This window comes from Balaenoptera musculus, chromosome 14 (assembly GCF_009873245.2).
Source record: "Balaenoptera musculus isolate JJ_BM4_2016_0621 chromosome 14, mBalMus1.pri.v3, whole genome shotgun sequence".
In the NCBI taxonomy this organism is placed as follows: Eukaryota; Metazoa; Chordata; class Mammalia; order Artiodactyla; family Balaenopteridae; genus Balaenoptera; species Balaenoptera musculus.
This window is the reverse complement of record NC_045798.1, coordinates 17,889,331-17,915,001: the sequence shown is the minus strand read 5'-3', so window position 1 is coordinate 17,915,001 and position 25,671 is coordinate 17,889,331. Positions and strand designations below refer to the sequence as shown.

Below are 25,671 nucleotides of genomic sequence, written 5' to 3'. Positions count from 1 at the left end.
GCCCCCACTTGCCACAACTAGAGAAAGCCCTCGCACAGAAACGAAGACCCAACACAGCCATAAATAAATAAATAAATAAATAAATTTATTAAAAAAAAAAAAAAAAGTTGATAAACAGCGGATGCATACTTGCCCCTGTAATTCATTTTACAGGCCTTCAAAACATGAATGTCTTGCAGCAACTGTCCTGGGCCAGAGGTTTTCTGACTTCTTTTTTGAAGCATCGGAACAAAGGCTGCCTTACAGGGCAGCCTAACACAGGGGGCAGAGAAAGGCCCTGCTTACATGAGGGAGCAGAGGCCCTAGGGAGGCTGCCAGGCTTTTTCTCGAAAGAGCCCTGGAGTTGGAATTGGGCAGACCTAGGACGAATCCTAGTTGTTGAAACCCATGTGACTTTGGGCCAACTGCTCAACCTTTGACCTTTAGGCTACTCCTCTATAAAATAGAGAAAGCCAGTCTCCACCCTGGAAACGTGTGTCATATAACTTACGCCTGGTGGAGTCCAGACGCTGGATGCCCAGCGCACAGAAGTTGCAGGGCCGACGACGGTGATGACCACTATTGCTGGGGGCTCCGCCAGCACTGACTTGGAGACAGATGCCACCTGCCACCATCATACCCCCCCACAGCCCCCAAAGGAATTCTGGGCACACCATTCCAAGCCATCCCATTCCCTGCGTGCCCTCCAAAAACGGTGGGAATCCACCCTGCCTTTTCCCTGTGCAAATCTGATAGTCAGAAACCTCACTTACTCATATTCACAGGAGCGAAGAGCTTAAAAGAGCCGGACCTCAGCTGTAAGATGCATCTCTTGTCTCCATCTCGGGGTTCTCAGGAAACTAAAGGAGATGGAGCGTCCTGTGATGAGGACACCACACATGGTGGCTTTTCAGCCAAAGATAATGTGATTGTGTGGATTTTTCATGGTTGTTTGATCCCAGTGGTCAAGGGTGGCCTCTTGGACTACAAGCCTGACCTCTGATTTTTCTTGGCCTCCACGGTCAGGCAGCATCTCCCCCACCCCTGAGTCTGCTGTCTGAGTCCGTTCAGATGCTGGGAGCCCTGCTGTCTCCATGCAGTGACAGTGCCGTAGGATGGGACCCTTCCCCAGACCAAGGGCGGGTTACAGACTCCACCCCTGTCTTCTCTCCCCAGGCTCAGCTGCACAAGAGGCCAGAGATGGACAGTCCCAGCGATACCCCCAGCTGGGCCCCCCAGCCCAAGACCCCCAAGTCCCCCTTCCAGCCTGGGGTGCTGGGCAGTCGCGTGCTGCCCTCCAGCGTGGAGAAGGACGAGAGGTGAGAGTGTTGCTAACACATGAAGGTTAGGGATGATTCATGATACGGTTATCGTAATAGCAGAGCTATGATGGAGCAGGGCTTGGCCAACTACAGCCCACAGGTCCAGTCAGCCCACTGTCTGTGTTTGTAAATAAAGTTTTATTGGCACACAGCCGTCATTTAAGGATTGTCTGCGGCTGCTTTCCTGATGCAACTGCAGACCTGACACATTGACACAGACACCCTATAACCTGCAAAGTCAAAAATACTTACTATCTGACCCCGGTGATAGAGGAAGGCAGGAGAAGAGTTCAGAACCCAGACTTGAGGAGGAAGGCTGTGGAAAAGGCTTCCAAGAGGAGGGGATGCCCGAGCTGGGTCATGGCAGACAAAAGAGGTGGCCGAAGTCACAGCACATGCAAAGGTCCAGAGGCCTGGTAGAACTGGGCGCTGTAGGCTGTGCATGTTATTGGAGCACAGAGTGGGCCGTGGGAAGCAGGAAAGCAAGAGGATGAGAGGGAGAGACAGGCTGAGGCAGAGATGGTACCTCTCTTGCTCTGCAGATGCCAGAATTGCTCTGGAGTCAGCTGAGGGCACCAGTGTTTCTCCAGGGCTGGAGGGACCCCCAGACCAGGAGGCCTGGTTTTGAGCCTCCACCATCAGGCAAGCCTTGCTTGGGGTACTCAGACCCCTGTCTGCCCAGGGGACCTCTCTTTCCTCGCAGACCCCCACCCCACCCCCAGCCAGGTCAGCAATGTCCCTGAGCCCTCCAGGAATGTGGAGTCAGGAGCTTTCTCTGAGATCAACAGAAGTCAGGTCTTGTGTGTACATGTGTTTGATTATAAAAGTAGTACATGCTCACCTTAGAAATTGTAGAAAATATAAAATGAGTATAAAGCAGGGAAGAAAATCACCCACGATCTGATACCCCGCCCCCTCCGCCCCCCCCGCCAGAAGACTACCATAGTGACGTTTGGGCCTTTCTCCTTCCATTCTTTTTAAATGTAGTCAAGATTACAACATACAATATATATAGCTTCTTTTCTGGTTACATGTTTCATGTGACGATTCTCCCATAGCCATTAAAGTCTTCATAAGTATGATTTCTTTTTCTTTAAAAAATTTTCAGATGTTTTTGTTTGACTTCATTGTTCTTGTTAAAATGATGTGTTCTCATTACAAGCCATTCTGAGAAACAGAGAAAAATACGTAAAGAAGAAAGTAAAAAATAAGACACTCGAAAATGTTATCATTTGGATGGTGATGACTCAAGTGAATTCACTTTGAGAAAATTCATTGAGCTGTGTGCTTGTGATCTGAGTGATTTCTGGATGTGTGTTCTTCAATTTTAAAAAAAGTTAAAACAAATCGTACCTCCCCCAAATAATTATTGTTATTATTCAGTAAACATAAGATCGATCTATCTATCTATCTATCTATCTATCATCTATCTATCTATGTCTTACAGGCATTGTTTTAGTCAGGGTTCTCCAAAGAAACATAACAATAGTATGTATACACAGGGAGAGAGAGAGAGAGAGAGAGAGAGAGAAAGATTTATTTTAAGGAATTTGTTTTCACGATTGTGGACGCTGACAAGTCCAAATTCTGCAGGGTAGACAGGCAGGCTGGAGACCTGGGGAGGAGCTGGTGTTGCAGTTCAAGTGCCAAAGGCAGTATCTTGGCAGAATTCCCTCTTCTTCTGGGGAGGTTGGTCTTTTTCAATTAACGCCTTCGACTGATTGGATGAGGCCCACCCGTGTTATGGAGGGTAATCTGCTTTATTCAGAGACAACTGGTTTAAATATTAATCTCATCTAAAAAATAAAGTAAAATACCTTCACTGAAATAGCTAGTATAATGTCTGACCAAACAGCTGGGCACTGTGGCCTAGCCAAGTTGACACACAGAATTAACCCTTATGGGCATGTACCTGGGTAGAGAGATGGAAGGATGAATGGATATTTGGGTGGCAAATGGATGGATGGAAATAATTTTACGTAAGCATGACTTTCTGCTGCAGATTATTTCACAGAATGGATGTACCATGATTTATCTAACATTCTTCATTTTGGAGCACTTTGGTTAATTCCTGTTTCAATCATGTCGACATGGGCATCTTTGCTGCCTGCGAATGTGGCTCAGCCCCCACCCACACGCGGCAGGAGAATTGGGTCCCTCAGGGAGTCCTCGGTCAGGCTCACTCTTGACTCCCACTGCCTTTGCTGTTTCAGATTGGAAGAGCCCTCTCCCCAGTGGCTAAAGGAGCTGAAATCCAAGAAGAGGCAAAGCTTGTATGAAAATCAAGCTTGAGCAGGTATGAGGGGCTCTGGAGGGGAGACCCGGACAGAGCCTCCAATCCGAGGAGCAGGGAACTTGGGCCGGGAGGCAAAGGCTCAGAGACTTGGGACGCTGTACCCTGGAAAAGAGAAGGGAAAACGTGGTTGAGGGTGTTTTGGGTTCCCGTAAAGAGGGTGGCAATGATCTGCTTCTTCTTAGCGAAAAAAAAACACAGTTGGACGGCCTGGGGTAGGTGGAAAGGGTATGGACTCTGGTCTCATGCCCTTGGCCAGCCCTTCTCACTGCATCTCAGGCCCCCTTTATAAATTGAACGGGCAGGACAGCTTAGTCTGAAATGTCCCCAATTTCTACATGCCTATACAACCTGTATAATTAAAAATTAATTTGAAAAAAAGAAAGAAATTAAAAAATCGAACGATTAGATATGCCCTAGTGTGGGCCTCAAATGATTTAACTTCTTGAACTTTAGTTTGTCCATCTGTAAAATGGGGTAGCAGCGCCCGTGTTGCTGAGCGGTCCAGAGGGCTCCCTGAGAATGGACCGGAAGTCCATGGGGGAGGAACACATGGCTCTTGCTCCATCAGAGTCAGCGCTGCTCTGAGCAGCACAGGAGACCCACCACCCCTTCTCCACAAACCTGAAATCCAGGAAGCTCGCAAAACAAAGCATCTCCATCCCTCATTTAGTGACAAAACCTGACCTGCATGGATAAAATACTATTTAGACTCTGTTTTCCCCATTTTATATGAATATCCATACATAATACTGCAAACATATTATGTGCTTAATTATGGGGGTGTTGCATAATGTACGTATGTATTATATGTTACATAATATTTACATATAAGCATATATATGTCTGTATATATGTATCTAATAAACTCAAAATTTCTAAATTCCCCGATAAATCTATGCTCTAGGATTTCTCATAAGGGATCAGAGCCTGTGTTTATTTGGTGCTCAGTGCTGCACCCACGATATCTCAGTTAAGCTTCCGGCCATCCATTTGAGGACACCGATGCTGGCACCCTGACCTGACCCTAAATTTCACGTTCATTCCATCAGATCCAGCCGCCCGCCGCCTTCCCCATCCCACCCCTCAAAATAATTTTTTTTAATAAAAAGTCGTCTTTCCTGGCCTGTAGCTTGTGGGGTGGCCGTCTTGGGGAGCACCAGAAAAGTGTTTAGGGCTCGATGATGGGGAGAAATGGCGTCTCACGTTCCCCCTGCTGACACCAGGACTGTCCCTTCCTCTCCAGACAGGGGGCACTGCCACGTCTAATGAACAAGCCTTAACTGTCAGTACCCGAAGACGAGGTCCCGCTGCTGCCGTTGCTTCCTGCACACACCTGGGCCCTTCCGGTCGGTCGGTCTGTCGGGTGGAGAAGGCTGCGCAAGGCCCCCCCCCCTCACCGCAGGCTCTCCCGGACAGATCGGGGCACGTGCTCCGTCTCCCCAGACAGCACTTCAGGCTGGGAAGGAAGCCAGGCGGCCCAGAAATGTCCATGCTGGTGGTTCTGTTTTGTTTTGTTTAATGTAAAAATGTGCATTTCTACCCATTTTAACCCCCTGCAGCAGCTCCAGGAACATGGATGTAAGGCTGGACCGTCTCCCCTGGGTCTGAGTCGTGAAAGCACCTCTTCCCCCTGACCCCCACCCAGGGCTGGTCTTTTTTTGAAAGGACATTTCCAAGGAAGATGAAACCATATATTTCCTGCTGTAACTGTGGTCCCAGCAGTACCACCGGGTTGGGGGCTTTGATTGCTCCTTTGGCGAATTCCTTCTCCCTCTCGAAGAATCAGCGGTTCTGATCTTTAAACACACCCACCCTCATTCTTTCAAGTGTATTTATCCTCCCAGTGGGGCTGTGTGCAGAGCTTGCCTGTTCCATTGTACATCACGTTTTGTTTGCTTTAGAAGGCGATAAAGCAATAATCCAGCCAACTTTCTTTGAATTTTGATATGTATATATGTTTTTATGTTAAAGAACAGGAGGAGAGGCGTGTGAATAGTTTGCTTGAAGTATCCAATCATCTCAGGTTATCTTATCCCTACCCCAAGCTTTTTAAAAATTCTAATTGTCACCCTGGTGTACATTTTCCTGGTTCCTATTCATTCGAGCTCTGATTTCTGTAGGGTGACCTTTGTCCCTTGGCCTCAAGGTTCAAAAAACTGCAGCCCAAATGGCAGTGCCTTTCCCTCCCAAACATCAGACCCACCCAAGAGGCTTTTTCTCCAAAGTCCCTTTCTGAACACGACCTGAGCTGCTGGCATAAAAGATCCATTCCCAGTTGGTCTCAGGACAAACGATGAATGAGGGGTCCTTTTTGTTTCTTCTCACCTCTTCTTTCTACCCAACCTCCCCCCAATTCTACCTGACCAGGTGCTTTTTCTAGGTCCAAATGCAGGAAGTGAGGGTCTTGCTGAAAGCCCTTCTCTGGAGGGGAGTCCCTCCGACCCCCAGCCCAGGAACTCTGGACAGACTTGCTAGACGCTAGGTAACCAAGTATAGGCTTGCCTTGCCTCTTTTTTTCTTGGCAACTCTAAGCTCATTCCCAGGAATCTCCAAGACCTCTGGGGTCTCCAGTCATGTCTACTCTGTCATTTTTTTTGGAAATCCTCCACACCAGCCTCCTCCACCTCTTAAGCCCAAGGCTCCAGCAGTCATCCCAGAGATAGCCGGCCCACCGCCGTGTCTGGAGTTGCCATAAACTTTGTGCCAACCTTGCCCGGGAGATGCCCATGTGTGAGAGAGTTGCTTGGGCAGTTCACAGGGCAGCCTGTGATTGCTGAGGGGCACTGGGGCTGAGCTTCTTAATGGATCTTTGCTCAGCAATGGACTTCCCAAGAGGTGAAAGTCTCTCCTAATAAATCCATTCTTTGCAAATGGTGTCAAAACCTGCTTCCCTTCTCCCTGGCCACCCCTCCTTCAGTCTCTATTTGTCTCTTCAGATCTTCTTCCTCCCTTATCTCCCTTTACCACCTCTTCCCTCTCTTGGGTATGGCAGGATGGAGACCAATCCCGTCTCTGCAGGTTAAAACAAACACCCGGGCCCGAGAGGGGTTGTGGTTCAGCACCATGGACAGTGACCGAGGTGGGGGTGAGAGGCCCTCCCTCCCTGAGTCCTGTTGGCTGAGCTTCGGCTACTGGATGGGCGGTTGTTGGAGCCTGTCACTCGGGCAACCTTGTGCATCTGGAAACCTCATGCATGTGTGTCTGGAGATTTGGTCCTGCTTGATCATAGTTTGTATTCTCTTCATTCCCTGAGTTTGCAGTCAGTCCGTTCTCTCTGGCCATTTGGGGATTTAATCCTTTCAGGAACTGCTTCAGTTGATTTTTCTTTCTTACTCTTTAAAGATCCAGTTCATGTTTTATTTCAATTTTGCTGTAGTGTCCAGGTCAGTAGGTCCTCTTTAAAAGACACTCCTAGTGTGCTTTGACCCTGATGTCTTTTCTCGGCTGCTGTCTTTCTTTGCCTTTCTCGAGGTGGGAAGGCCCCTTGGTACCATCTTAGGCTGTAGGAAGCGACTTGCTCTGTTCAGTCAGTATAGCGCTACTCACCATGCAGAACTCTCAGTTTTGAATTAGTCACGTTTCATCCCATGCATACCCAACAGGAAAGCAAAACACTTGAAAACAAGATTGACCTGGAGGTCTTCTACCTAACCTCCCACACCTGGATTGGAAGTAGAAATCCATGGAATTCCTTGGTGACGAGGACATACAGAGTCCACCCCTTGAAACTGACTACAGCAGCCTCATCCCCTCACCGTTGAGCAGTCACAGTGCGTCAGGAGCAGCCTACTCAGGGCAGGCTCCCGTGACCCCTGGCTCCCGCTATGATCAGTACAATGAAGTCTGCAGCAACTGATGCTTAAAGCCTTTGCAGATAGCCAGGCAAATGGGTTATTTATTTCTCCTCTTTCTAAACCAGGTGAGCTCTTGGGGGCTAAGCAAGGGGTTGTATGCTAGTTTCTTGAGTTTGCCTGGAGCCACCTTTGGAAATCTGTCTCCTTTTAAACTAACTTAATATGCCTTAATCATTTGTATGCAATCAGGTCACCCGTCCTCATCCAGCCCTCCTCCCCTGGGCCTTTGGCTTTCTTTAAATGAGAGTTTTATACGGAATGCATCAAAAATAAGATGGATAGATAGGTGATTTTTTAAAGTATCCTCTCTCTCACTCTCTCTCTCCCCCTCCATCCCCCCACACCCCCTTTGCACATCAGCATTTTGAGAGCTGGTCTTTTGATAAGTCCATATCTTTCTCCCCTCCAGTAGATCCCCTTCTTCATGGTCTCTTGCCTAATGTGACAGAAGCCTTTGGCCTGTAAAATTCCATGGCGAGGCCTCAAAAAGCAGTGTTGTGGAGAATCTCTCAGTACCACCAGAGAAGCTCCAGTGGAAGAGAAGCCTCACTAAACTCCAGTGGAGTTTAGGATGTTGGGGGCTTTGAGTGATGCTGGCCTGACGGCCTCATGTTGTCGGGATTCAGGGAAAGGACAATCAGATGGGGAGGTTTTGCAGGGGACAAGCAAAGTCACGTGCTTTCAGACGAATGTGTTTTCCCTTGTGCTTCCCAGGAAGAAGTGAGGCCAACTCTAGGTATCGGAATAGAGGTGAGCCTGAGGTCTTCAACCTTAGAGGCTGTGCAGGGGATTTGGAAAAACCTTAGGCATGATTTCCCTGAAGGAGACCTCAGCTGCTCCCACCTGGCGCTGACAGCTGCCTTGTCCATTTACATGTTTCATCACGATACCCCCAGACTGCCCCAGGAGCTAGGCGTCATTACAAAGCTAAAAACCCACAGATGTGTCATTGGATCACCTCCAAAACAAAATGCTTGCTTAAAGGTGACGTGGGCCTGCATGGAAGACAGTGTCCCACCCAAGGAGAGGACTCTCAAGCCAGCCGCTCCCTCTCTCCTCCTCCATCCCTGTGGTCCCTCCCACACAGCCCTGTCCCTTAATACAGGAAGCTAGATGATGGTTGTCTTTGTGTAAACTAGCATTTCAGGGTGAGGTCTGCAGGGAGGTGGGAGAAAAGCTCTATCCACCGGGAATTGCGCCCCCTCCAATTTATGCCGTGGCGAGTCACTACAGTAATGGAGAATACTTCTATAGCCTCCGACTGTGCCTTTCCTCCTCCAACATGTGATAAAATAGGAAAGCAAAAAAAAGAGCCCCATGGCATCATGATTCCATGGGGTAGGAGGGAGCCACTTAAGGGAGAGCGGACCTGCCCCACATCTGGAAGGGGGTCCACCTTGGGCCCCACCCCCTTAGGGAGTGATGGATCTGAGCCCTGTGCTGAGAAGCTGCCAGGAGTTACCCTGTTGGAATTCTCGGCAAGTCGAGGGTCTGGAAACATAGAACTGCATAGAAAACCAGTAGGCATGAATGTGCTGGGTCTTGGTCTGTATCTCCTTTGGCCCCCATCATCCCTCTAGAGATTTCTTTCTTTTGTCTAGGTTGGTTCCTGCAGGGAGGGGGCCAGAAAGCCAGGTTCCTGGAAAGTCAGCCTGAGATTTCCAGCAAGGTAACCTCTCAGCCGCTCCCTGTTGCCCTCCCAGAATCTCCTTAAACAGTCACCCTCACAGCTGGCACCACACCATCTCCTCCCATGAATCAGCCTGGCACTGTTTTAACAATCTCCGGTGGCGTCACGCCTGCTAAAAAAAAAAAACGTGATGCCGTTGTCTAAAGAATGATCTCATTCCACATAGCCTTATAGATCCTGTAAATACGGGGCTCATAAAAGTCATCTGTTGTGTTACTGAAGATATTTTGTACTGTGTCGTTTCCTAAACCATACCAACATCCTACAAGTCCTGCACTTCCCAGACGATTATGATCCTCAAAATGCTTTGTAAGATGGAGGGGGGAGTGGAAGTATATATACGTACGCTATGTATTTTCCTAACCTTTCTTCTGGGTCCTTTCCTCCGATATTTGAGTCACGATCGAAAAGGAACTCGAGTCCTGTGTGCAGGAAAGTTGAAGCGTCCGGCCAGTTGGTGTCCTTGCAGTTGCCTTATGAATTCACAGGCTCCAGGAGTTCTGAACAGAAGGTGGTCGACCGGCACTTTATCCAGTCCCAGAAATGATCTCTAATTGTGTGACTGAGAATTCATCTAGAAAAACCTATATTTTTAACATCAAAACAAACGGGGCTTCCCGGACCTCACAGAGTATTGGATGTCTACCAGTGCTTTTCTATTTTGTAACTGTAAAGAGGTTTCATACGCACAGCAGAGCAGTTGGGAATCTGGTCGACTGCCCTAAAACAAAAATGACCTTTGCATGTACAAAGACGTTGCATTCAGACTCTGAAAACAGCAAATAAAGCTTTGACGCGAGCTGCACTGGAGACGTCAGCGTGTCGGTGTGTGAATGAATGGACTCCCCCATGCATGCATGCCTGTCCCCAGCTGAGTCAGTCTCTCCGCTGTGCCGAGCTGGGGGGCCAGACAGCGGGAGGGCGCAGCAGGGGTCCTGGGAAAGGGGGCCGATGGAGACAAAGCAGGATCTCCATTCGACGTGGGGGTGGGTCCTCATTCGGCCTCCTCCTGGCTGTGGGGTATCTCTGAACCCTCACGGTTCTGCAGAATGGGGGTGGTGACAGCGATAACAGTGGGCAAAAGTTAAAGGCAGTGGCTCTCAGCTGGGTGGATTGTGTCCCCCGCACGACATCTGGCAATGACAGGAGATGTTGTTTTAGTTATCACAAGGAGGGAAGGGAGGCGCTACTGGCATCTAGTGGGTGGAGGCCAGGGTTGCTGCTCAGCGTTGTACACTGTGCAGGACAGCCCTCCCACCCCATCGCACAGAATGACCTGGCCCCAAATGGCAATAGGGCCAAGATTGAGAACTCTAGGTTAAAGAAATGTGGCCCAGGAAATCTGGGCGTATAGTAGGTCTTCAGGATCCTAAAGGAACTGATGGGGGTTGGGGAGTCAGGCCTGATAGGCTGTCGCACCTCTGTCTTCCCCCTTATATCCGCAGCAGGTGGCGGCTGCATCCCAGGTTAAGGGGTTGAGACCAACTCTGCTTTCCATGAGCACCAGCAGGAAGCAGCCTCTTGGTTTGAACTGTCAACAGTAGGCAGGATCCTCAGTGATTAAAAGCTAGAAGGTAACGCTGTGCTGAGTGTTTTGCTCTCGTGATCTCTCAATGGCTCGAGGAGAGAGAAGCTTCTCTATTTACAGATGAGGAGACTGTGATTCTGACCTTCATTCACTCCCCCAAGGTCACACAAGTCCACCTGTTTCCAGAGCCCAGCTGTCACCCACATCTCCAGGGATGCAAGGAGGCTGGGTTTTATGCTGACTTGAGAATGTTAGCTAAAAACAACAACAAAAGAAAACCCTCTTGGTTAACAATTTACCCCTTTGCCCTCATTATTTTATTCATTCTGCAATCATTAAATACAGTTCCCCTCCACTATCCGAAAGTAGAGCGTTCCTCTGAAACCTTTCCTAAGCCGCAATGGCATAAATTGAAGAAGCAATTACCTGAGGACACATCTTGCTCACAGATGCACAGAAGAAATGGAGATAAAGCACAGATGCTCTCAGACACAGTTCAAAGCTCTGGCCGCTTGACGCTGAGATACTGAGTGTGGTTCCCATGGAAGGCACTTGGTGGCACCACTCGCTGCTTGGGGCTCACCTCGCCACTGTCATGGCTCGTTATAAAATGAACACCAAACGTGATTTTTGTTTTTCACCCTTTTTTTGTAAAAGCAAAAATTCTCTGGATTTCTTTCCGTTAAAAAAACAGGTACTAATGTAGGTCTTTCATAAAAGCAAAGTAGCTTAAGGCAAACTTTCGAAAAGCTAGGAAATTCTGTAGCTATCACAGGCAAAATTATACTTTGTTAGGCACACACACAAAATGCATGGATCTTTTTTTTTTTTAGTCATAAATAAAGGGACTATCATGATCATCTTTATTTCTATTTAGGCTAAGAGCTGGGCCCTGGAGGAGGCCAACCTCTTCTCCTCCTCTCTGCTGTGTGACCCTGGGTGAGTGACTCCACATCTCTGAACTATTTCCCCCTCTATAAGGTGGAGATCATAATTCCTCCCCTAAAGAGGGCTGCGTGAGGATCGAACATACTGCTCATGAAGCTGGCCCAGTGCCATGCACATAGTAGGTCTTCAATAAATGGTCACTGTTATTCGTCAATGTATAACGAAATGTATAACGAAAATGAATCTTTGTTGGGTCTGTTACCACATCTCGTGGAAATGTTTGGATGGATTTACACCCACCTTGGAGGGTATGTTCAGGGTGATCTGACTTAAAATTTAGGCCACATGGCACATGGGAAAATTGAGAGATTCTGGGACCCCTCACTTTAAGAACTGGAGCCATTCCAAGGATGTCATGCACCCCAATAGGAAGATGGTGGAGCTGAGAAGCCGAAGGAAGGAAGTTGAGGACACTGAGATCTTTACATCCCGATGCCCCCTGCCTGGTGCTGCCGGGCTTCCCACAAAGCTGATGCAGTCCGTCTGCCCCCAGGAAGTCATCAGAGGCCACGGCTGAGGGCCTCCCTGGGCCTGCTATTGGGGTGAAGTGGCCCGCACAGAATCAGGTGGACAGCGCGCTGCCTCAGCAAGCCAGGATGTGCTGGGCTGTCAGAAAACGCCCATAAATAGGACGGTCCCTGCAGAAGCAGACTGAGTCTGCAGACGGCATCGGCCCTTCTGCTCTTCTCAAGGCGACTGCAACAGGTTCATTCTGGGTATGCGGGGAGAGAGAGGCAGGCCCGGACCTTGGTGGTCTCCGGGGGGCGTGCACAGCTGGCCCCCTGCACCAACCGGGGATCCACATGAGGGCTGGAGCCGAGAGGGAGGACGCAGGGCAGGCACCAAGCCAGCTGGTGTCGGGGGGTGGTGGGCAGGGTTGAGCGCTTGGCTGTGAGCTTAGGGCAGGGGGCCTACAAAGACTGAGCACCGCTGAGGAGGGGGAGTGGGCAAACTGGGGGGCTGCCACATCTGCTGAGAATCCTTCGTGAGCTGGACTTCCACGAGCTGGACCAGGCCCTGTTTTCTGCTGAGGCTGGACACAGGCAGACAGACAGCCCGCAGGCTATGCATCCCTGGGCCTGTGTCCTGAGTATATGGGCCACGCAGCCCATCTACTTCCAGGAACGTGGGGTGTAGCTGAGGTGCCTTCTGGACCACTGTGGATGTCTGAAATGGGCATGTGTGTGTGCAAGAGAGAGAGGGGCTGTGTTTGTGCAACAGGTGGGAAGTGACTGTGTACAATGACCACGGGAGCTTGTGTGTGTGTGTGTGTGTGTGTGTGTGTGTGCACCTGTGCATGTGCTGATAAGCAGGAGAACAGTCCTATGTGTCTGTGTGTGCGGCATCAAGAGAATCCTTCCATGTGACGAATGCAGGCCCAGTGGTGTGTGGCACGTCCCTAGGGATGAAGGGGAGCTGTCTGTCTGTTTGTGTCTGTGTCTCTTTAAGTGGCTGGAACAAAGTAAGTGCTCCATAAATGCATATGAAATGAATAAGTGAATGCAGAGAAACTGGACTGGAGCCGGTGTCCCAGGACCTGGTCCGGCATCATGCTTTCTCTAGATGTCTGTCTGTCTGTCCATCTCCCACCAGTCTGTGGTCTCCTCTTCCTCTCCATCACCCAGCACAGGGCCAGGCACCAACTGGGTTCTCACAGAATCTTTGGCAAGTGAAGGAGTCAGTGAACAAAAGACTATACTGCTTGGGGTGCAGAGGCAGGAGAGATTCCTGTAGAGGAAACCCCGGCAACGCCCACCCTCTGAGCAGGGTCTGGAGGTGCTGTGTCCGCACAGAGCTCCGGGTGTGGGGGAAGGGCACGCGCTTTGGAGCCCAGTCCCAGCCCCAGCTCACTGGGCGTCGGGATTGCCCTCTGTAAAATGGGGATCCTGACTGTCCCGGTGCCTGTGGTCCATAGTGGATGCCAAGGGGATGTTTGCTGAATGACTGAATGACCACATGTAGGTTGTGAGCAATGACCACATCTTGGAGGCAGCCAAGTTCTGTAGCTCAGCCTCGACTCCAATCACGTCAACACCTGGTTTTGCCCAGGTGCACCTGGTGACTCTTTTGCCTTTGAAGCCACAGGTGTTCCTGGGGCGATGGCGGAGCAGCACAGCGCGCCGGAACAGGCTGCCGCCGGCAAGAGCCACGGAGGCCTCGGGGGCGTCTACAAGGTACCGGGCAGGGAGGGGGTCCCGGGGGCTCTGGGCCCAGGGCTGCTCTTGGTCCTCGGGGTCAGCCTCCTGGCCAGGCAGCCTCTCTCCAGAAAGGAGCCGCAGCCCTTCCGGCCAGCTTGGACCACGAGCACATCTCCCCGGCCTGCGATAAATCCGCTTCATGGTTCTGCCCCATCTTTCCTCTTCTGTGTCCTTGTCTGCAAAATGGAACTGGTCACGCGCACCCTGCCAGTCTCAGTGCGGGTTTCGGGAGACACGGCGCTGACTCTCCTGCCTGACCTTGGTCCGGTCCCTGGCCCTCTCTGGAACTCAACAGCCCCATCTTTAAAATGGGGTGGTACCCACACTTCTCAGTGTGAGAGCTCAATGCATGTGCCATTACCATGGCCAGCTAACGGAGGAATCTGAGAGCTGGGATTTGTTGGCTCTGTCATTTTTTTTTTTTTTTTTTAGTTTTTGGCCGTGCTGCGTGGCATGTGGGATCTTAGTTCCTTGACCAGGGATCGAACCCGCGCCCCCTGCATTGGAAGCGCGGAGTCTTAACCACTGGACCGCCAGGGAAGTCCCGGCTCTGTCCTTTCTAAGCTATCGCGGGGGCTTTAATTTGAGATGGGGTCCGGGAATGAATTGACTAAGGAGATAACTGGGAGCTTTAACCGGAAGGGTGCACACCGGGAGGGGAAGAGCAGCAAAGAGGCCTGCCTGGCTGTGGGCCTGGTTCGTGGGTGAATCAGCCTTGCCCTGTGGACCCCCAGCTTTCCCCTGGGGAGAGCTGCCCAGAGGCAGCCGCGCACCAGAGACGAGGGTATCACTGCCGGCCCTTCCTGGCTCCTTTTGGCATTTGGCTTTCCCCTGACCACGCCAGTGCTCGGGAGAAAAGAGCCAGCTGGCTTATTGAATCCATGCCTCCACTTAACTTGCTGCCGCAAGGACGCTTTCTGAGCCTCCCTTGACCCTTGTATAAAATGACCAGAGCCAATGTTCCCCAGGGACCTGCTACAAAGACAGTTTGTGCTTCTAGGCGGGTGAAAGAGGCAAAACCTTCCTCTGCCTTTGCAACCACTTCCTCTGGGGTATAGGGACAGGTGAAGGTCAACTGTTGCAAACTGGAGTTTTATTTGTCCTGAGCAAGACTTTTTAAATGGAGAAATTTCACATTAAGGAAATTACAGATTTCTGGCTTCTCTTGAAAAGCTTAGAAGGGGGCCCACAGTCCCTCCTAACCACAGCGGCTTCATTTCCCTACACTTATCCCTCTGGTTATTTTGGTCATTTTGCTTTACTTGATTTTGCACTGCCTCCGGCCAGATACCAGAATTGCAGTCCCTGGATTAATAGGGGGTTCCTGGAGGTGTTCCCCTCCATGGCCACCAGGGGGCAGGGCAGACCTGTGGCAGTGCTGGCTTCAGACCTGTACCAGGCAGAGCTGAGGGAGCGGATGGCAGTACCTCCCTCCAAGGCCCTAAAGAGGACCTGGCAGGACACAGGCTGGGGCTGGGAACCCTGCCCCGGTGGGATGCTCAGGAGGCTGCCCTTCCAGGTGATCGTGTACGAAATGGAGAACTTCCAGGGCAAGCGGTGCGAGCTCTCGGCCGAGTGCCCCAACCTGACAGAAAGCCTGCTGGAGAAGGTGGGCTCCATCCAAGTGGAGTCGGGGCCGTGAGTACCTGCACCCCGAGCCCCTCCTCACAGCCCTGAGCCCTCTGGAAGTCGGGAGGTCCAGGATCAAGCTCTAGATCTGCTGTGGGGCCTTAGGCAACTCCCTTCCCATCTCTGGCCTCAGTTTTCCCACCTGTAAGATAAGAACATTGAACTGTGATTTTCTTGGAATCCTTCTAACTCTCCATCTCTGAGGTCAGTAGCAGGGCGCTGTGGAGAGAGAACAGAGGAAGGCACCCAGCACCTAGCTCAGTGCCTACTAGTGGGATTTAATAGTTTTAATAGTTTTAATAATGATGATAATATCTAAATTTTAATGTGCTTTATATCACTGAATCCCTCTTGACAGATGAAGAAACTGAGGCCAAAGTGGTCACGTGTCCTGTCCACGTCCACGTGGCAAACAGGAGTCCCAGCTGGACCCTGAATTCTTCAGGTGGAAAGTCCAGGCTCTGGTACTACCCACTTGGGTGATCCTGGGCAAGGTGCTTCACCCTCTTGGCCTCTGTTTTCTCATCTGTCAAATGGGATAATAAGGGTACATACTTCAGAGAGAGTTTTTGTGAAAACGAATGGAAGGATGCACATAAATAATTACAATATAATAGTCATAATAGCACTAACAATATAATAGTAAGAAGAAGAAAAATAAGAGGAGGAGGGGGAGGGGCAGGAGGAGGAGGAAGAGAAGGAGGAGAAGGAGGAGATGTCTATGGAATACTTACTGTGTGCCAGACATTGCATTTAAAATGTTTCTGAGAGACTTCCCTGGTGGTGCAGTGGTTAAGAATCCGCCTGCCAATGCAGGGGACACAGGTTCGATCTCTGGTCCGGGAGGATCCCACATGCCGCGGAGAAACTAAGCCCATGCGCCACAACTACCAAGCCTGCGCTCTAGAGCCCGTGAGCCACAACTATGGAGCCCGTGCTCCTAGAGCCCGTGCTCTGCAACAAGAGAAGCCACCGCAGTGAGAAGCCCGCACACCACAGTGAAGAGTAGCCCCCGCTCGCCGCAACTAGAGAAAGCCCGCACGCAGCAACGAAGACCCAACGCAGCCAAAAAAAAAAAAAAAAATTAAATAAATAAAAATAAAATAAAGAATAAAATAAAATGTTTCTGAGCAGCCTACACAGAGGCTGCACGTAAAATAGATTCTCAGTACTCTTCCCCAGGATGGTTTTCTGACTCAGAGTCTCAACTCCCAGTATGTTCTAGCAGCTCCCTCAATACCAGGACCAGGGGTCAGTAGTAGCGTTGGAGGGAAGGTGCAGGGTCAGAAGTCAGCAGCTCTTGGGCACCCCCCTCACTAGTGCTGGGTCCTCCCCGAGGGCAGCAGAGGTGACCCAGGCCTCTTTCCTCCCGCAGGTGGCTGGCATTTGAGCGCAGGGCCTTCCGCGGGGAGCAGTATGTGCTGGAGAAGGGGGATTATCCTCGCTGGGACGCATGGTCCAACAGCCACCGCAGTGACAGCCTCCTGTCCCTCCGGCCTCTGCAAATCGTGAGTATAGCGCCCAGAAGCAGGACATGCCTGGAGCTCGTGCGGCAAGCTCCTTTCACGAGCTCAGCTGAGGGCTTGGCTGGCATTCTACATGAATAATTCTGATCTCCTGCCATCCTCTCTGTGGCTCGGTGTCCCTATCTGCTAAATGACGGAGGTTTTTTTTTTTTTTTTTATTTGGTTGCACCAGGTCTTATTTATTTTTATATTTATTTTTGGCTGTGTTGGGTCTTCGTTTCTGTGCGAGGGCTTTCTCCAGTTGTGGCAAGCGGGGGCCACTCTTCATCGCGGTGCGCGGGCCTCTCATTATCGCGGCCTCTCTTGTTGCGGAGCACAGGCTCCAGACGCGCAGGCTCAGTAGCTGTGGCTCACGGGCCCAGTTGCTCCGCGGCATGTGGGATCTTCCCAGACCAGGGCTCGAACCCGTGTCCCCTGCATTAGCAGGCAGATTCTCAACCACTGCGCCACCAGGGAAGCCCAATGACGGAGTTTTTAACCAGACCTGAAAGGCCCCTCTTGGTCTCACGGCTCTCTGGCTCTAAAATTCCTAAGGAGACCAGCTCTGGGGGTGGGCATTATTTGACTTAATTCTTTCCTGGAGCCTCCCTGCCCCCTGTTCTGGGCATGGGAGCAGCCGGTTTACCCCGTGGTCTTGCCCCCAGGATGGTCCGGATCACAAGCTGCATCTCTTTGAGAACCCGGCTTTCGGCGGCCGCAAGATGGAGATAGTGGACGATGACGTGCCCAGCCTCTGGGCTCACGGCTTCCAGGACCGTGTGGCGAGCGTCCGGGCCATCAACGGGACGTAAGGGACCTGATCCCACTCTTGCCCCTGCCCTGTCCTCCAGTTAGCATGCCTCTGGCTCCACACAGAATCTTTGTTCACAATTTCCTACACAGCTGACGTTTCCTGCTCCTTCAGGTCTGGAGGCCCTTCACTCAAGTCAGTGCGTCTACACCAACCTTGCTCAAAGCCCCATTCAAGATCTCCCATGATGCGAATGTCCAATTGCTTGCATTCCTGTACCGTTGGATATCCAGGAAGCCTTGACTTATAGACAGTTTTATCTTTTTTTTTAACCAAGTGAAATCTGTCCCCCTTACCTGTCTCCATCAAAGTCTTCACTCCTTTTCTGAACATCCCTAGGCCCTTGAACTCAGATATTTTTTTCCTTTTCACAATCCTTGTCCTTACCAGGGAACCCAGCCTGTATGTGGGTGTGGCTTGAGTAGTACATAGGAGAGCAGGTTCATCACCGCCCTCCTTCTAGGCTTGATGTCTCTGTTAATGCAATCTTAGGATCACCATCCCTTTGTCCAGGTGACTATCTCACTTGCAGGCTTGTGATCTGGGGTTGGGCCTTGAAAGGTGCCACCTCTACCTGATAATAATGTATTCAACAACTTTTTACTAAGTTATCACCTATGGTCAGGGTATGGGGGCAACAAGAACTATACAATTCCTCCCTCAAGAATTTCACAGTCTTATAGGGAGACAGACAAGGAAATAGTATTCACAATTCGTTGTGATCAGAATTGTGATGGGGGATGTACAGGGGCTCTGAGGGTCCTGATGAGGCACTTGATTCAGCCTGGGGGTGTCAGGAAGGGCTTTCTGGAGGAGGAGATATCTGAATTGATATGTAAAGGATACTAATGAAAGAGGAGATGAAATAAGGTTGAGGCAAGGACAAACATTCCAGGCAGAAGGAACAGCATGTGTAAAGGCTCAGAGACAGGCAGGTTCAGGGAGAATAGAATAAGACAGGCTGGAGTGTGGGGTATAAAGAGGGAATGAGAGATGAGGTTAGAGATGCTGCGTGAAGAATCCTGTGGGCAGGACTAGGAGTTTGAGTTCATCCCGGGGGCACTGGGGAGCCAGGGAGGGATTTAGGCAGGTGGAGAGCATGATCAAACGCTGGTTTCAAAAGACTCCGTCTGGCTGGAGGCAAGAGATTGGACACTGACCATCCTCTCCCCGACCTTGGTCTCCCTGCAGGTGGGTTGGTTACGAGTTCCCCGGCTACCGCGGCCGCCAGTACGTGTTTGAGCAGGGTGAGTACCGCCACTGGAACGAGTGGGACGCCAACCAGCCACAGCTGCAGTCTGTGCGCCGCATCCGCGACCAGAAGTGGCACAAGCGGGGCTGCTTCCTCAGCAGCTGAAGGGCGCCCAGGACCCAGTGGCCCAGGCCCGCCCTGGGGGGCAGCAAGGGCAAGAAGAGGCGGCTCCAGGGCCGGGGTGAGGGCCTGTCTGGCCACCCTCCCCCAGAATCTGCTCAATAAAGCCTGGGGCCGGTCCCCCACCTGCCATGTTCCTCCGTGTCACTTTTTGAGGGGGCCGGGCCCCAGGTAGAGCCCAGGGGAGGGGCAGGATGAAGGAGGCTGGGGCTTGAGGGTTCTGAGAGCCCCAAGGGAGGGCCGTGAGCTGTTCTCCCACTCGAGGCTCTGGTCCTTATCAGGAAGAACCACACGCGCATCCTGCCCTGATTTTGTGTCTGTCTGTCTGTGTCTCCATCTGTCAGTCCGTCCATCCAACCATCCTTCTAGTCTTCCTTCCATATTTCTATGTTTTCTTCTGTCCATTGATTTATCCATCCCTCCTTCTACCCACCCATCTTTCTACCCATTCTTTCAATTCTTCCCCCTATCCTCTCATCAACCCATCCATCCATCCCTCCATCCATCCATCTTACGTCCCTCCCTCCATCCATCCATCCGCCCATCCATCCATCCATCTGTCCATCCATCTGTCCATCCACCCACCCATCCATCCATCCATCCATCCATCCATCCATCCATCCATCCACCCATCCATCCATCCATCCATCCATCCATCTATCCATCCATCCATCCATCCATCCATCCATCTACCCATCCACCCCTCCCATCCATCCATCCTTGCCTCAATCCTTTCACCCATTAATCCATCCATCCTTCCTTTCTCCCATCCAGCTGTCCATCATTCCCCCTCCATCTCTCTGTCAGTCTCTATTTTCACTAACTTATTCAACAAATTCCAGGCCCTGTTCAAGGCCTGAGGTCACAGCAGTGAACAAAGCAAAGTCCCACCCACACAGAGCTCACCTTCTATGAGAGAGACAGAACATAAATGAACAGGTAAAGTTTGAATATAATGCCAGGAGGTGGGAAGGGCTAAGGACAAGGAAGCAGGATACAAGGATGCAGAGAGATGGGGTCGCGGTCAGAGAACCCTGAGGAGGTGACATTTGAGCTCAGACCTGAATGACCCATGAGAACATTCCAGGCAGAGGAAGACCAGGCTTGAAGGTCATAGGCTGGAGTGCGGCTGAGTGATGGAGACACAGCAAGGAGGGTTAAGTAAGACATGGGGAGGGGATCAGAGAGGGCGTACGGTCGGCATTTAGGACTCCACAGACTCTGGGAAACTTTGACTCTTCTCCGGGGGGCGGGAGCCACGGAGAGTTTGAACGAGGCGAGACATCGTCTGTCTTTGGGTTTAATAGGAGAGCTCTGGCTGTGGCACAGAGCAGAGACGGTGGGACCAAGGGGGGGAAGCAGGGAGACCGGTTGGGAGGCTCCTGCAGAGATCCGGGTGAGCCGTGATGATACGGTGCCCCCGACCCGCTCTCTTCCATGCATCGGTGACTGTCCCCCTGCCCAGAGATCTTCTGCAGCCTCGGCTCAAGGGCTGAGCCCCCATCCCACCCGCCACCCCTGACCATCACTGCTCTGAGCCTCAGTGGCTTCCTACGGCCCAAGGCGGGACACCGTGGCCGCGCACGTGAGTCTCCTCTGCCGCCCGCTCTCCGCCCCCCTCCCCGCCATGGGAATAGGAGGGACTGTCCCGTCTGACAGTCAGGCGACAGCTGGCCTCCCGGGACCACCCCTCCCACCTCCAGGAGCCAATTCCGACCTTGCTCCCCTGTTGCCCCTGCAGTCGGTCCCAGCCTCCTGCAGCCTCCCCACGGCTAAAGGCCGCTGGTATGGGGGAGGCCCGGGGGGGCCCCAGGAAGACATTAAAAAAATGGGGCGATTTTCAGTTACTTCAGCCTGTGTGCTTAAAAAAATATGCACAGCTGAGAAATCACCTCGAATTATTCTTACATTGGTGTGTAGGGGGGAGCTGGGGTGGGTGAGGGCACCCAGCAAGGAGGCAGGTGGAAGGCAGGGGTTGACTCCCTGGAAGTGGGGACGGCAGCACCTACCCTTCTTCACCCTTTCCTCCCACCAGGACCCACTCCTTCCTCCCTCTCACAGAGAGAGGCCTTGTTATGCTTTATCCATCAGTGCTTACTGAACAACAGACCCAGTGCTAGGGCTTTTTATTCATCATCATCTCGTTGAATCCTAACGAAGACCTTGGAAGGCACAGTTATTAATCCTATTTAACAGATGAGGAAACTGAGGCTCAGAGAGGCCGTATCACCTTCCCAGGGCCACACAGACAGGAAGTGGTAGAGCCGAGGTTTGAACCCTGTATTTTGATGCTAGAACATCTGTTTCTGAGCCCTGCACACTCTGATGTATCCATCAGGGGCACAGAGACATCACAGAAAAGGAAACAACAGCAGTTGCCACAGCGACAATTTTAACAAGAATAATAGTAGCCACTGCTCTCCAGCCCCTACTGTCACCGAGCCCACTACTGCTTTATAGAATCAGCTCTCATCTGTGATGGGTGATAATGACCTCCATTTGCAGAGAGGGATACTGAAGCCCAGGGTGCTGAAGTAAATTGCCCCAAGTGCCACCACATTTAAGTGGTGGGACCAGAACTCAAGTTCATGTCCATCTCCAAAGCTCAGGTCGCCTGCCCACCAGCTGTTGATGCTGTAGTTGAAGCCTTCTCTGCTGCTGCAGCTGCTGTCTGTGAAGGTGGCCGCTGTTTATTGAGCACCTGCTGTGTTCTAGGTTTGGGGCAAGAGGTGTCCATGCCTGGTCTCAGTTTACACCAGGAAGGCCCCTGGCAGGCTCCAGGGTCATGGGTCAGTGGAGGCAAGGAGGCCAACGCAGTACTGGGGACAGTGCCCCCTCCCTCCCTCCCTCGGGCCAGACTTGGTCCCAGGCACTGCAGCTGGGTTAACTCTAGAGGTGGGGTTCAGCTGGACCCCCATATTCAGGACAGACCCTGTCCAAAGCCTTAAACCCATAATAACCATCTGTGTCAAGGAGAGCTTGCTCTCTGCAAGTATTCCCATGCATTATCCCATTCAACCCCACTAAAGGCCTCGGAAGCACAGAGAGGGGCAGCCGACTCCGAAGGTCACACAGCCAGGGAGCAGCAGAGCTGAGATTTGACCCCAGGCCTGCAGCACCCCAAAAGGCTGCTCTTAACTCCAACCTAGACTTAAATTCCATCTAACACAGGGGCAGAGCCTGAGAGGGACAGTGAAGCAAGGGCATCCCTCAGTGACAAAAGGTCAAGGTTCAGGGCCAGGAAGTCACTTTACTTAATTGAGAGGCTTTGTAGACTAATGGTTAGAGGCAGTACGCCTGAGATGGGCTTTTTTTTTTTTTAACATCTTTATTGGAGTATAATTGCTTTACAATGGTGTGTTAGTTTCTGCTTTATAACAAAGTGAATCAGCTATACATATACATATATCCCCATATCTCTTCCCTCTTGCGTCTCCCTCTGAGATGGGCTTTTGATCCACATCACCCAGGTTTCTTTCCAGGCTCCACCACTTACTGTGTGCCTTTCGGCAAGTCACTTAACCTCTCTGTGCCTCCGTCACCTCGTCTGTAACATGAAGTTAATAACACTATCTATCTAGGTTGTTTTGAGTATTAGCGTAAGATTAATTGGCAGAAAGGGATGAGAACAACAGATAAAGTGTGGGCTCTAGAAATATTCATCCTCCTCCTCCTCATCATTAAAAATGATGACCCTAGATATGGGCTCCGTGGCTGTATGAAGCAGAGAGACTTGCCAGTTACTCAGTAATGGGGGGTCATCCTAAGGATGCCAGAGCAAGCAAGAAAATAAGGAACCTAGGCTCCGTGGCCAGGCTTGGGGAGTCCAAGCTGTGACAAGGCTTCATGGGGAGAATGGGACCCGGGGGTGAGCAGGGCTCATGGAGACAGGACTGCAGCCCAAGGACTCTTGGGAGCCGGGCGGCAGACTCTGTGGGCATCCTCCTAGGGGTCCACCATTAGCGAGCCTCAGCAAATGCATCCCCCCCACCTGCTTCTCCTGGGGTCCTCCTGCCACTTCCTGCTGCCAGCTGCCCCCTCTCCCCAGCCTTCACCCTGGATGTCTTTTATCTGCCCCTGGATGGTAGCAGATGCTATGTATTTTCCCATACCCCTTAGAACCTGAAATGGTGGTGAGTGAGAGCCACTTCCAGCTGCCAGCGTCTGCATGCTTGTGTGCCGGGGGGCAGCTGGTATTCTGGGGAATTAACGCCTACTAGGAGCAGCCCTCATCCAATAGCTAACAGGAATTAGTGTATAAATACCCCAGCTCCCTACCCTCGGGTGGGAACTTGACCAAGCATTCCTCCCCATTTTGGAAAGAATCATGGCACCTGTGGCGATGTTGCCTGCAGTGTTTGCATCACTAATAAATCACCTCTGGGCCAATCCACATGTCTGGCTGTATTATGTTCAAGAAGATTCTTCATGGGCATATGAAAACGTCAAACACACATTCAGTTCAATATTAACTTCTTATCCAAGCTTGTCCACTATGAGTAGCACAAATACCTAACTCCTTGTTTACATCATTCTGGTATAACTCTGTCCAAACCTTTATCTATTGAAATACATATTATTACACATTTTATTTTATTTATTCTTATATATTACAGTTAGGACATTTTATTATGAATTTATTCTGAAAGTATGTAATAGGTGAGTTATAGTTTCAATTTTATTTCAGGAAAGGACTGTCACACAATAATTGTCATGAGAAGGGAGTGTCGGTGCTGAAAGAGGGACAAGTTCTCGACTTGGTGGCCTCTGAGGCTCCTTGTAGCTCTGGCTCCTTTGTATCTAAGGATCAAACTGTGTTTGGGGACACCAAGGCCTGTACTCTTTGTAGCATCAAGAAGGTGATTTCAACTAAAAATAGAGTTACCATATGATTCAGCAATCCCACTCCTGGGCATATATCCCAACAAAACTCTAATGCAAAAAGATACATGCATCCCTATGTTCATAGCAGCACTATTCACAATAACCAAGGCATGGAAACAACCTAAATGTCCATTGACAGATGAATGGATAAAGAAGATGTGGTACATATATGCAATGGAGTACTACTCAGCCATAAAAAACCCCTGAAACAATGCCATTTGCAGCAACAGGGATGCAATCAGAGATTATCATACTAAGTGAAGTCAGAAAGAGAAAGACAAATACCATATATCACTTATATGTGGAATCTAAAATATGACACAAATGAACCTATCTGTGAAACAGAAAGACTCACGGACATAGAGAACAGACTTGTGGTTGCCAAGGGGGAGGAGGATGGGGGAGGGATGGATTGGGAGTTTAGGACTAGCAGATGCAAACTATTACATATAGAATGGATAAACAACAAGGTCCTACTGTCTAGCACAGAGAACTATATTCAGTATCCTATGATAAACCATAATGGAAAAGAATATTTAAAAAAAGAATGTATATATGTATAACTGAATCACTTTGCTGTAAAGCAGAAATTAACACAACATAGTAAATCACCTATACTTCAATAAAAAAAAAAATCTTAAAAAAAGAAGAAGGTGATTTCAGACTTTTAGCTTCCAGAACTATGAGACAATACATTTCTGGAAGTCTTTTTGTGACATTATTTTTATTGTGGTAAAATAATCATAACATAAAATCTACCATTTTAACCACTTTTAAGTATACAGTTTAGTGGCATTAAATACATTTACATTCTTGTGCAATCATCACCACCATCCATTTCCAGAAGTGTTTTTCATCTGGCCAGACTGAAACTCTGTACTCATTAAATCATAATTCCCCTATCCCCCCTCCCTCCAGCCTCTGGCAACCACTATTCTACTTTCTGTCTCTAAATTTAGCTGCACTAAGAATCTCATATAAGTGGAATCATACAGTATTTGTCCTCTTGTGTCTGGCTTCTGTCACTTAGCATAATGTCTTCAAGTTTCATTCAGGTTGTAGCCTGTGTCAGAATTTCCTTCCCTTTTAAGGCTGAATGATATTCCATTGCAAGGATAGAACACATTTTGTTGACCCATTCATCTGTCAGTGAACATTTGGGCTGTTTCCACTTTTTGGCCATTGTGAGTAATGCTGCTATGAACATAGGTGTACAGATACCTGCTGGAGTGCCTGGTATATTCCCAGAAGTAGAATTGCTGGATCATGTGAGAATTCTATGCTTAATTTTTTCAGGAACCGCCATACTATTTCCCATAGAGGCTGTACCATTTCATCCCCAAATTCTGTTGTTTCAAGCCACTAGTTTTGGGCCCTTGGTTACGGCAGTCCCTACTACGTGTTAGGCACGGGGCTTTGGGGATATGATGGTGTATGGTCAGGCCACTCAAGGTGGCTGTTCTCTTGCTCTCTGTACGTCCCCTGCTGGACCAGCCCCTGCTTCACCTGCACCTGCTCACGTGACCGTACCTGCCCCCCCAGCCCCCAGCTAGTGATTGTCCTAATCCTTGGCCCAGAGCGGCTCCACCTGCTAGTTTATTAAAGGGAAACACCTGCCCTCCTGATGGTCATTAATCTGAGGGCCGTGAGGGGCG

At 50.3% G+C, this 25,671-nt stretch overlaps 2 protein-coding genes across 5 annotated transcripts in view; both read left to right on the top strand.

The window, feature by feature from the left end:
- Positions 1-9,951, top strand: part of KIAA1671 (KIAA1671 ortholog) — a 186,907-nt gene extending 176,956 nt beyond the window's left edge. The window contains 3 exon segments of the mRNA XM_036874227.1: positions 1,156-1,298; positions 3,515-3,597; positions 4,841-9,951. Coding sequence (XP_036730122.1) covers positions 1,156-1,298; positions 3,515-3,593 — 222 coding nt within the window. The 3' untranslated portion in view covers positions 3,594-3,597; positions 4,841-9,951.
- CRYBB3 (crystallin beta B3) lies at positions 7,402-19,262 on the top strand. Of its 4 annotated transcripts, none has more exons than XM_036874230.1 (8): positions 7,402-7,516; positions 11,547-11,608; positions 11,987-12,322; positions 13,697-13,791; positions 15,335-15,453; positions 16,820-16,952; positions 17,615-17,757; positions 18,952-19,262. In XM_036874230.1, the coding sequence occupies exons 4-8, from the start codon at positions 13,717-13,719 to the stop codon at positions 19,115-19,117; spliced, it is 636 nt and encodes a 211-aa protein (XP_036730125.1). In that variant the 5' UTR covers positions 7,402-7,516; positions 11,547-11,608; positions 11,987-12,322; positions 13,697-13,716; the 3' UTR covers positions 19,118-19,262. The 4 variants fall into 4 exon arrangements, with proteins under 4 accessions (XP_036730125.1, XP_036730126.1, XP_036730124.1 ...); XM_036874231.1 differs by having other exon boundaries at positions 11,987-12,333; XM_036874229.1 differs by lacking the exons at positions 7,402-7,516; positions 11,547-11,608; positions 11,987-12,322 and adding an exon at positions 12,765-12,838.
- Positions 19,263-25,671: the final 6,409 nt, after the last annotated feature.